Raw genomic sequence first — 11,633 nt, forward strand, 5'->3', positions numbered from 1 at the left:
CCCTCAGTATTGATTTACATTTATTTTTACTATAATAATACTTAAATTAGCGTAAATGTAAACTTTGGTATAAGCTCATTAATACCTATGGCTTTTAAGCAAGTATGAAATTATAATACATTTATGAGTTACGCAAACAACATTTTGAAACCAGTAAAATTAACAGTGCTGTTACAATGTGATGTGTAGTTACAGCTGAATTGATCCTTGCTGTATGAATGTGGTACTGCTGTCTATGGTGAAATTCTTCCCCCACGATTTCTGGAACTCCTGAGGAAACTGTGTGTTATGCTGTGATATCATTTATGTGTTAAATCCTTCCCTAGTCTGAGATAATTAAAGTGAATGCTTCATGTGTCCACTTGTTCATAGATTCAGATGTGGGCAGTGAAATCTCTTAGCATTTACCTGATTAAAAACACTTTTTTGTGGTGGTGGGTGTGGGGGGAGGTCGCCTGGCTGGCTCAGTCATGCAACTCCCGATCTCAGCGTTGTGAGTGCGAGCCCCACATGTAGAGCTTACTTAACAATAAAAACCGTTAGGGGTGTCTGGGTGGCTCAGTCGGTTAAGCATCTGCCTTTGGCTCAGGTCATGATCTCAGGGTCCTGGGATTGAGCCCCTCAGCACTGAGTTGGGCTCTGAGCTCAGTGGGGAGTCTGCTTTTCCCTCTGACCGCCCCCCACTCATGCTCTCTCTCTCTCAAATGAATAAATTGAAATAAAACCAAAAAAAACCTTAAGCAATTTTTTTTTTGCTTTTAATACAGTATGTATTTCAACCACGCAGAAGTTACTTGATACCAACAAAAAGATATTTTTTCCAGTAGTGCTTATACCTATAGATGACCAAGAATTTACCAGAAAGGTATCTATGGTGTGTGTAGTAGAGATGGAATGCTTATTTCTCCAGTGCTCTCAGGTTACTCATCATGTGACAGGGGAACTTGATTTAAAAAAAAAAAAAACAAAAAACAGCTTTGTTGAGATACAATTCACATACTATATAATGAACCCATTTAAAGTTTATAATTGAATGGTTTTTACTATATCCACAGATACGTGCTACTACCACGGTTAGTTTTACAACATTTTCGTTATTTGTGTTTTCATTACCCTTAACTTACCTTCTCAACTTTCTCATCTCCCCCAGCTGTAGGCAATTTCTTTTTTTCATTCTTTTTTTTCAAGATTTTATTTATTTATTTGACAGAGAGAGAGAGAGAGGCAGCGAGAGAGGGAACACAAGCAGGGGGAGTGGGAGAGGAAGAAGCAGGCTCCCAGCGGAGGAGCCTGATGCGGGGCCGGATCGCAGACTGAGGCACCCAGGTGCCCCGGCAATTTTCTAATCTACTTTCTGTCTCTCTGCATTTGCCTATTCTGGACATTTCGTACAAGTGGAATCCTGTAATCTGTGCTCTTCTGTGATTGGCTTCTTTCACTTAGTGTAATGCTTTCAAGGTTCGTCCATGTTGTAGCATGTGTTGCTGCTTCATTTCTTTTTGTGGTGAAATAATATCCCATTGTGTGAATACACCATACTTTGTTTATCTGGTTGTCAGTTGATGGATATTTGGGATTGTTTCTACCTTTTGGCTACTGTGAATAATGCTGCCATAAATATTAGTCTACAAGATGTCCTGTGAATGCGTTTCCATTCTTCTCGGGTGGTAATTAAGCAGAATTGCTGGGCTGTGTGGTAACTCTTCTGTTTAGCCATGTGAGGAACTGCGGGCTGTTTTCTGAGGTGGCTGCACAATGTTGTGTCCCCGTCGGCAGTGAATGCGTGTTCCAGTTTGTCGGCGTCTTGCCCGACACTCGTTACTGTTCGTCTTCTGGGTGAGAGGCACCCTAGTAGGTGTCATGTGGTAGCTCATTATGGTTTTGGGTTGTAGTTCCCTGATGACTAATGCTGCTAAGTATCTTCTCATGTGCTCCTTGGACCTTTGTGTATCATCTTTGAAGAACTGTCTATTCAGATCCTTTGTATGTTTTTTACCTGGGTTATTTTTTTATGATTGACTTGTAGGAGTGCTTTATATAATCTAGATTCCAGTCCTTTATCAGATGTCTGATTTTGCAAACATTTTCTCCTCTTCTGTAGACTGCAGCTTCACCCTCTTGATAGTATCATTTGAAGCACAGAAGTTTTAAGTTTCGATGAAATGCTGTCTAGGTGTTCTTGTGAAGTGTGTGCTTTTGGTTTCATATGTAAGAATCCGTTGTCAAATCCCAGGTCATGAAAATTTACTCTTGTGTTTTCTTCCAAGACTTTTGTGGTTTTAGCTCTTACATCTGCTAGCATACCCTCGATAATGAGGGGTCCCTCACTGCTTCAGAGGTGACGTTCTGTGGGTGTATGCCTCTCGTGGTCAGGAGGTTCTTCCTTATTTTGAATTCAGTGAGACTTATGTGGTTTTATTTTTTTTTGAAAGATTTTATATATTTGAGAGAGAGAGAGTGAGAGAGAGCATGTGTGGGGGAGAGGGGGAGAGGGGGAGGGAGAAGCAGACCCCCTACTGAGCAGGGGGCCTGACACGGGGCTCCATCTCAGGATCTGGAGATCATGCCTGAGCTGAAGGCAGATGCTTAACTGATTGAGCCACCCAAGCACTCCAAGACTTTTGTGGTTTTAATTCTGCAGTTTTTAACCATTTTTTCATCTGACATTTTTGTTTTCCTTGGAAGCATACGCACATTGCCGTGGATGGAGTTCAGCAGTATGCTCACGTGCTGGTGTAAACATGACCCCGCAGTTGTTTTTTAGGCAGCCTTAGACATGTTGCTGTCCCTAAGCCTTTACGTGGCTTCTGGGATCAGGTGTCTTTTGAATTCTTTTTTTTTTTTTTAAAGATTATTTATTTATTTGAGAGAGAGCATGAGAGAATGCATGAGCAAGGGGGAGTGGCAGAGGCAGAAGGAGAAGCAGACTCCCCGCTGAGCAGGGAGACCAATGCAGGACTCAATCCTGGGACTTCTGGATCATGACCCAAGCCAAAGGCAGACGCTTAACCAGTTGAGCCACCCAGGCGTCCCCATCTTCTGAATTCTTTTTTTTTTTTTTTTTTTTAAAGATTTTATTTATTTATTCGACAGAGATAGAGACAGCCAGCGAGAGAGTGAACACAAGCAAGGGGAGTGGGAGAGGAAGAAGCAGGCTCATAGCAGAAGAGCCTGATGTGGGGCTCGATCCCAGATCGCTGGGATCACGCCCTGAGCCGAAGGCAGACGCTTAACCGCTGTGCCACCCAGGCGCCCCATCTTCTGAATTCTTAAGCGAAGGCAGAATTATATATTAAAAATCTAAACCAAAACAAAACTCACACCCTTGCCCCAGTACTCCGGCACTAAATTGATAATTTCCTTCTCACTCTGTCTAGGAATATAAGACCTACAAGGAGAACTTTCTAAAACGCTTCCAGCTCACCAAGCTGCCTCCATATCTCATCTTTTGTATTAAGAGATTCACTAAAAACAATTTCTTTGTGGAGAAGAATCCAACCATTGTCAACTTCCCTATTACGTGAGTACTACCTTGCTTCACTTCCTCTTAGGGGGAGTGAGCCGGAATCTCTTTTCATATTTTTGTACCATTATTCATTTTGGACTGTCTTAGAGATTGTTGGGAACAGAGCCTACCTACATGATGTAAGTTAAGGGTTGCTGGAAGGATATAAATATTTCAGGGACTTCAAAGATAGATGTTTACCTCGAGGCAGCCCTTTCATCTTCTCTCCTGTTGCTTGCTGCGAAGTATAGTCTTTCAGTGTAGGGAAAAATGTTGATGAAAGTAGGGCAGGACAGGTAGGATTCTGTCTGGCTTCGAAGATGATCCCGAGCAGTTAGAGTCTGTCTATTTGCTGGTCTTTGCGTCTTCTTGCATACTGTAGTTAGGCACAAACAGTGGGGATGGTTCCACATTTATTTTGCCATCTTGGGGTCCTTCCCTGTTGGTGAGAAAGATAAATTTTGATATATGGTTTTATTTTTAATGTTTACCATGCATTTGTCTTTTTATGAACATCTATGAGTATTTTAATGCAAATTGGGGAGGAGTTGTGCCAGATGCTTTCATTTTACTACTTTCTAACTCAGAAAGCTCCTGCAAGAGGCTCTTGGGGGTAGACAGTTTTTCAGTTCTCAGGAGACATGGTTTTTCACACTCTGAAGAAGATATCTCTGAGAACACGGAGAAACCTGGAGGCAGGACTGGCAGGAGGAGTAAGGGTGTCTTTGCTGGTGTTTAGGTAAGAGTGGAGCCCTAAGGGAGCTTCTTGTCGAAGTGTGGGAGCTGTAATGTGTAAGTGCTCATCTCTTCCTTTCTTTCTCTCTCCATCCCTCTCCGTTTCCCAGTTGCCCAAACCATACCAAGACTGCCAGTTTTCTCCTTTGAAAATGGTTCCAGCTCTTAATTCTGGTAGTGTTTCAGAGGGTAGTATGTGAAAGTAAAGAGGCCCGAGTGCTGTGCCATTCTAGCTGTGTGACTTTGGGCAGGTTGGTTACATATTTTCTGGAGTTACTCTGACGTGGATAAAATGAGAGGTTGGATTAGGTGAACCCTCGGGGTCCTTCCAAGAATAGCATTTTATTATTCCTGGTTCCATGATCGCCAAGACTCTGAGAACAGCTAAGGGGTGAGGGAGAACACCTTTGTAGTTAGCATTGCAGGAGAATCTCTCACTTGCTCTTCTCGTGCTTCACTAGCATCTTGTCTGTGTGACAGAGTGAGATTGGGGACATGGAAGCCAGCTCTCTGCTACCTTGAGTGAGACCACAGGGGACCTTTCTTTGAAAGTCCATGTGGTGGGGTTTTCCTTCAGTACTGGACTCTTGGGAGTTTCCACAGTCACCAGTGTGTTCCTGGGAGGAGGGAGTGCTCTTGACTGGAGGGCAGTTCCGGAGGAAGGAGGACTGTGTATCGATAATAGTCCCTGCTCAGTCACCACAGAAATGGCCTTACTCCGTTGGTTTCTTTTATATTGCACCTGGAGTATGTTTATTTGGCTACCAGTTGCATTTAGGTTTTTGGTAAGTGACTTCAGTAGTTTGTCCTTTGGAAAGCTTACTTTGGAGAAGTTGAGAAAAAGATAAATTCTTAGCTAGTCAGCCTTTTAGAGACTAATTCTGGAAACCTGCACTTTAAATGCTTTATGCACTATAATTACTTTTAGAGTAATATGGTTCTAGATTAGCTAAAGTCTCTACCTTTTTTTTTTTTTTTTTTTTTTTTTTTTTAAGACTGATTTATTTTAGAGAATGCGTGGGTGAGAAAGAGAGTGGTTGAGTGAGCACATGTGCAAGCTGGGGGAGGGGCAGAGGGGGAGGGAGAGGAAGAGGGAAAGAATCCCAAGCAGACTCCATGCTGAACAAGGAGCCTGATGCAGGGCTCTATCAATCTCATGACCCGTGAGATCATGACCTGAGCCAAAACCAAGAGTCGGATGCTCAACCGACTGAGCCACCCAGGCGCCCCTAAATTCTCCACTTTTTGAAAAGGATTCTTTTCATACCTTATTTTTCTCCTGTTTTATTCATAACACATCTTTTTACTAGAGATTGATCAGACTTGCAGCGATTGGGTGCCCTCTGCTCCTTTGGAGGTAGGGTTTTTGGAGCATAGGATTAAAGCTGCACTTCCAGCTAATTAGGTGTTCTCCGGATTGGACTGTTCTGATTGGGAGAGGAGCGTAGTGGCTCCTTCGGCTCTTTTCTAAAACAAAATGATTTAACATGTGTTCATTTCCTTTTATCACTGAACAGTTTTGGTTCAGTCTTGAAAACCTGAGTATTAATACTCCTGAAGATGTCTAGGACTTGTTCAGACAAACAAGTCTGGACAGCTGTTGTTGAAGCTGAGGAGAGCTAGCTGGAGGAGACAGCTGTGAGCAGCCAGCAGGCCTTCTGGCTCTCTGGAGCTCACACGCATCTCCTTCAACTCCTCTCTAAATTATCTTTAACAATAAATGTTACAGTTTATGTGGTACACTGTTAGTCTGTAGAAGTAAATAGCTGTCACTAACATGTAGAAAGCTACATAGTAAGAACAAAGTTGCGTGTGTGTTTATTACCACATGGTTTACATTTGTATTTCTGGACAGGTAATATAATCACAGTCTATAATTCAGAGGGAGATGTACATCTGGAGGTGACCACGGACAAGACCATTGTTAGCATTTCCCACGAATCCCTCACGGATGACGTTACTGGAGTTCAGGTTTTGAGTGGTAGTACCTCAGACAGCACATCAGTTCTAGAGCGATTAGAAATATGATGTAGTCTCTCTTATTCATGTTAATGGTCACTCTGTTTCCCTGTTTAACTATAGGAAAATTCTTCACAATTGTCTTCGTCCTGTCTTCATAGTTGCCATTTATCATAGCACTTGACTTTGCAGTAACTGGTATATACATTTATGCTTCAACTGATGGTCAGAATCCAACACAGAAAACACAAAAGGAGATTTTATTCCAGATTCAAGAATGCTTCTCCATATTTGAAAGTGAATGTTCACATATTCAAAATAAAATAGATATTTCTCAGTCCCAGTTGAAGGAACGTAGTCAGTAGTTTCTTTTGGCAACCAGAACTGAGAAATTAAGAAGCTGTGGAGTAGCCAGGGTGGGTCACCTAAAGAAGAGAAAGTGGGGCTGCCAAAGGAGGGAGAAAAACAAAGCCAATGTCAGAAGCAGAAAAGAGGTCATGTGGCTCCCTTGGTTCTTGCTGCTTCTCCCAGGCCTGGTTCTGGCTGCATTTCTTTTCTTTTTTTAAAGATTTTATTTTATTCAACAGAGATAGAGACAGCCAGCAAGAGAGGGAACACAAGCAGGGGGAGTGGGAGAGGATGAAGCAGGCTCATAGCGGAAGAGCCTGATGTGGGGCTCGATCCCATAACGCCGGGATCACGCCCTGAGCCGAAGGCATATGCTTAACCGCTGTGCCACCCAGGCGCCCCATCTGGCTGCATTTCTACTTTGAGTAAATTCCCCTTCTGTGCTGGAGCTACCGGTCTGCCTACTTTGCCATATTGAAATTGTGAAAATGATTGTATACAGTGGCGACTCCCAGAATCATGAGGTCAGGCCTTCCATAGCCAGAGGCTAGGGACCGGGCATCAACTGAACACTGCAGCTGCGGGATTCCCAGAGAGGGCAGAGGGTGACGGGTTACTCCTGTTGTCTCCCTTAATCCTCACCATCTCAGAGGGGATGGTGACGCTCCTTTTCATGTCTTAGAAGAGCCTTAGGCTGTGTAACCTGCTCACATTCCCACGTGTCTCTGAAGTGGCAGAAGCCCTCATTCCAGTTCGCATCTGAATGACGCGAGGCCCTGCACTTTGACGGCTAGATGTGCTTTTAACAGTGTGCTTTCCCCGTGGAGCCAGTCTTTCTAGTTTGACTCATGTTTATGGCAAATTGTGTGAATTTCCACCACCCTGGGCTCCCATGGCTCTGCAAGCCTACCTAGATCCGGGCTTCTAAGATAGGGTTCAGTAGCTCTGCAGACCGTCGATGTGAGACCATGTCCCTGACCTCGGTAGCCTTTGTCTGATCTCGTGGCTTTATGTTCACCGTCACTAGAAACGTGGACCTGAGAGAGTACTTGTCTGAGGAGGTGCAGGCGGCGCACAAGAACACCACCTACGACCTCATCGCCAACATCGTCCACGACGGCAAGCCCTCGGAGGGCTCCTACCGGATCCATGTGCTGCATCACGTGAGTGCCAAGAAGGGTGGTGGTTCCCTTGGGGTTTCGGTGGGCAGCTGTCTCCAGTTTGCCCTGTCTTCTCCTGGCCTTTGGCGTTCTGCAGGTACTAGAGCTGTCGGTGGCTCGTCTCAGTAGTGGTTCTCGGTTTTGGGTGCACGTTGCAGTCACCTGGGGAGATTTTTAAATCCTGATTCCTGGGCCACTCCAGGCCAATTACATCAGAGCAGTGTAATTGGTACCCATTGGTTTTCACCTGGAATAGAGGCCAGGGTTGCTGCTAAGTACTCTGTAGCGCACAGGCAGCCCCCAGAACAGAGGTACCTGGCTCAAAGTGCCAGTCCGAGTTAAGAGACTGCATTAGGTTCTCTGGAGGTGGGAACCAGGCATCATGGTGTTAAAATTGTCCAGGAGATGCCATTGTGCAGCCGAGGTTGAGCACCACTGTCCTAGGCTAGAGCCTTAGCACCTGAAGGGAATCCTCGAACTAGCAGCGTTGACATCCTATGAGAACTCGCTAGAAATGCAGAGTCTTGGGCCTCACCCAAACCTACTGAATCAGAATCCGCATTTTAACAAGACCCTCTGGTGTGTAATTAAAGCTTATGAAGCACTGGTGTAAAGGTTTCTTTCAGCTAAAAAAACTGTTTTGAATTTGTCTCAAGCTGAAAATGGATACAACATGTACTTAAGATGTATTTGGTACCACACAGATGACTAGCACAAACTGTTTTAATTTGGTCAGTCTTCTGGGACCGTGGGTCTAATAACCTGCTCTGTTTAGTGGCATTTTGATGTGTGCTAGAAAGTAGGCCAAGTGCTTAATGTATGGTCATCTTGTAGCTTTTTAAAAAAAATGTATTTATTTATTTGAGAGAGTGGGGAGAGGTGCAGAGAGAATCTTAAGCAGACTCTGTGCCAAGTGCAGAGCCCAGCACGGCTTGATCTCCCAACCTGAGTGGAAACCAAGAGTCAGATGCTGAACTGGCTGCACCACCCAAGCGCCCCTCATTAGTATCTTTAAAATACACCTCTGAGACAGTTGTTAATACCTTTAATGTTTTTATTTGAGAGAGAGAGAAAACACATGAGTGGGGGTAGGACAGAGGGAGAGAGAGAGAGAGAGAATCTCAAGCAGACTCCCCGCCGAGCATGGAGCCTGATGCAGGGCCCGATCCCAGGACTCTGAGATCATGACCTGAGCCAAAATAGAGCTGGCTGCTCAACTGACTGAGCCACCCAAGTGCCCCTGGTTTCACCATGTTCTTAACCAGTCCTCAAAACAGGAATGGGGGCTTGATTATGTGATCCTGAGCTTTTGTTATGTTTCCTATATTCTGAGCTGTTGGACTATCTGAATATCTCTAGTCTATGGTATCTGCCTTTGGCATTTCTTTGAAGTTTGGCTGGATGAGGCAGGTAAGCTTCCAGCAGTGCCTGTGCCGTAATCCAGAAGACTCTTTGCCTCCTTGCGTATGGCAGCATGAAGGAAGGTAGATTTGTTGTATTTGCGGCACTGGTTTATAGGCCAAAGGAAACGGTTAGTATTTTGATTGTCCACCAAGGACCCTTCTCTTGGCTGTTGCTGTGTTCTCCGGGGTGGGGGGTGGGATGTGTACTTTTAGGCTTTCCCAGTAGTTAACACCGCACCTGCTAACTAACTGAGTGTGTCTAGTCTGTCATTTTTGAGTGACAAGGAGTCATCTTAGGTGAGGAGTACAGGAGTACAGGGCCTCCTCTTTTTTCTCTTTATCGCCCACCTAAATTCTTCTTGAAAGTGTTGCGAGACTCCATTGTACTTGAAGGAATCCTTGGCAGGGATTCCATCTGCCAAGATCAGCACCCCAAAAGCTCTTTGAATTGAATGAAGCCAAGCAGAGGTCTTGCACCCTCTTAATTATGACACTTTCTGAGTGGTGGTCTAGTGGCTATTCTGATTTTTCTCACTTTTTGCCGTGATCCTTTCCTTCTACACCTTTTGGTTTTAGGGAGCAGACTAACCCATCCCTTTATACTTTTTGCAGGGGACGGGCAAATGGTATGAATTACAAGACCTGCAGGTGACTGACATCCTGCCCCAGATGATCACACTCTCAGAGGCTTACATTCAGGTGGGTTGGCCACGAGCTTGGTGTGTGCTGAACAGATAGGGTGTGGGGCCAGTGAGAGGAGTGATGTGGGTGAAGGCGGGAAGTGAGATTGAGTTAAAGCCTCGGTTAGGCTGGGTACCTATTGGGATGCATGGAGGAGTGAGGTGGGGCCAGATTATGTGGCCCTGAGAACCCAGGGGTGATTGCTAGAAAAGAGAAGGGCAGGGAAGCGTGGAAGATTTATGGATGATTATGTGTGTGGCCAGGTTAGTTTTGCAGAGGTGTGTGGTCTGGTTTCAAGGAGGAAGAGTCTAGAATCAGCAGGACCCCAGCTAGGAGTTGGCTCTGAAGCTTTCCCCAGCATCCCAGGTCAAGTTAGTGCTCTTCGTGACCCCACAGCGCTTTCTGTGTGTCTTTACCAGAGCACCAACTGTATTATTCTAACGTCTTCTATATTGGATCGGGAGCTCATGAAGCAGAGTATCTCTGTTTCTCTTTATAACTGCCCTGGTACCTGGCAAAGAAGAAAGACAGAGACTAAGAAAAAGCTATAGCTTTGTTTTGTTTTGTATTTTCATGCCGTAAGTTTATTTACAAACACACTGAGTATGTAGAATTCAAGAGTTTGATCAGTTTTCAAAGAGATTGCACCTCTTAAAATGCTCCTTTTCACATCTGCTTAATGGATTAAATGAAACATCCTTATTTCTTACTATAAAAAAAGGCGCAGCAAACCTGGATCCAGAATACACGGTCATCATGATTAGTAACCGCCACCTGTGTTCCACTGAAAATGGCAGATGCCTCCCTGGGCCCTCCTCAGAGAGGCTCCTCAGGAGCACAGAGCTTGCGAGCCTCGGGCTGCTCTGTCCCAACCTAGGGCTGTTGGAAGTTCTGCGAAAGGCGCAGAGATCCAAGACGGTAGAAACGGCAGTGCCCCACCACGTCCTGCTCTTTTCACACCCTTGTTCCCTAGTGTCAGAAAGCTATAGCTTCGGGAAAAGAAGGGAGACGCTTCTCGTTAAAGGGAGATGCTTTTCGTTCTAGAGATAACTCTTCAGTGACTTTGTCTGTGGTTATAGGCTTAACTAGGAGTTCTTTTTTAGAAAGCAAGTTTGGCACGGAAAGGAGGGGGGGGTGGGTAGAAAGATAAAAATCAAGCAAAAGGGAATTTTCTGAAAGAGGATTGAGTTAATTGTTTCAGGGGACAGACAAGTATGGATGTGTAGCGACAGGCTGTCCCTCGCTTAGGGTAGAACGAGTACTTGATAAATGTGTGTGGATCGAATGCCGGCTCTTACATGTCTGTTGTATTCATTTCTTACAGATTTGGAAGAGGCGAGATAATGATGAAACCAACCAGCAGGGGGCTTGAAGGAGGAGTTTAGGGTTTTGGTCCCCAGGGCTTTGGCTGAAGATATAATGATACCAGAGCTGTAGTTGAACATAGGTTGACTGGCACATTCCCTGAGCCAACCCATTTTGTGGGTTCAGGTTCACACCAGGATATCAGAGGGGCCCACCCACCTGGGATGGCTGTGCACCGTCACCCAGCTGGTCTTTGATCAGTTGATTATAGATTGATGCTCCTTTCCCCGTCCTGTCTAGCTCCCCTCTAGCTTCAGCAGGCCAGAGCTCTTTAACAGATGTGTGTAATTTCTTTCTGGGCATCTGGGAGTATCTGAAGGGCAAGATAATGTCTTCTGCGCGTCAGAGCCTCAGGATTCTAGGAATAAGAGCTCGAAGGCAGTAATACCCTTCTTCCATCATAGGTGTTTTTCCGGTGGTTCATTTCATTTCCTGATGTGTATTTTGAAATGGATTAAATGTTTTCCTGTTTTTAAA

General features: G+C 44.8%; 1 protein-coding gene across 1 annotated transcript in view; it reads left to right on the forward strand.

Moving 5' to 3' along the window:
- Positions 1-11,633, forward strand: part of USP39 (ubiquitin specific peptidase 39) — a 28,708-nt gene extending 17,075 nt beyond the window's left edge. The window contains exons 10-13 of the mRNA XM_026481503.4: positions 3,378-3,520; positions 7,575-7,710; positions 9,723-9,809; positions 11,116-11,633. Coding sequence (XP_026337288.1) covers positions 3,378-3,520; positions 7,575-7,710; positions 9,723-9,809; positions 11,116-11,163 — 414 coding nt within the window. The 3' untranslated portion in view covers positions 11,164-11,633. The remainder of the gene's footprint in view (positions 1-3,377; positions 3,521-7,574; positions 7,711-9,722; positions 9,810-11,115) is intronic.

Source organism: Ursus arctos, unplaced genomic scaffold (assembly GCF_023065955.2).
Source record: "Ursus arctos isolate Adak ecotype North America unplaced genomic scaffold, UrsArc2.0 scaffold_8, whole genome shotgun sequence".
Lineage (NCBI taxonomy): Eukaryota > Metazoa > Chordata > Mammalia > Carnivora > Ursidae > Ursus > Ursus arctos.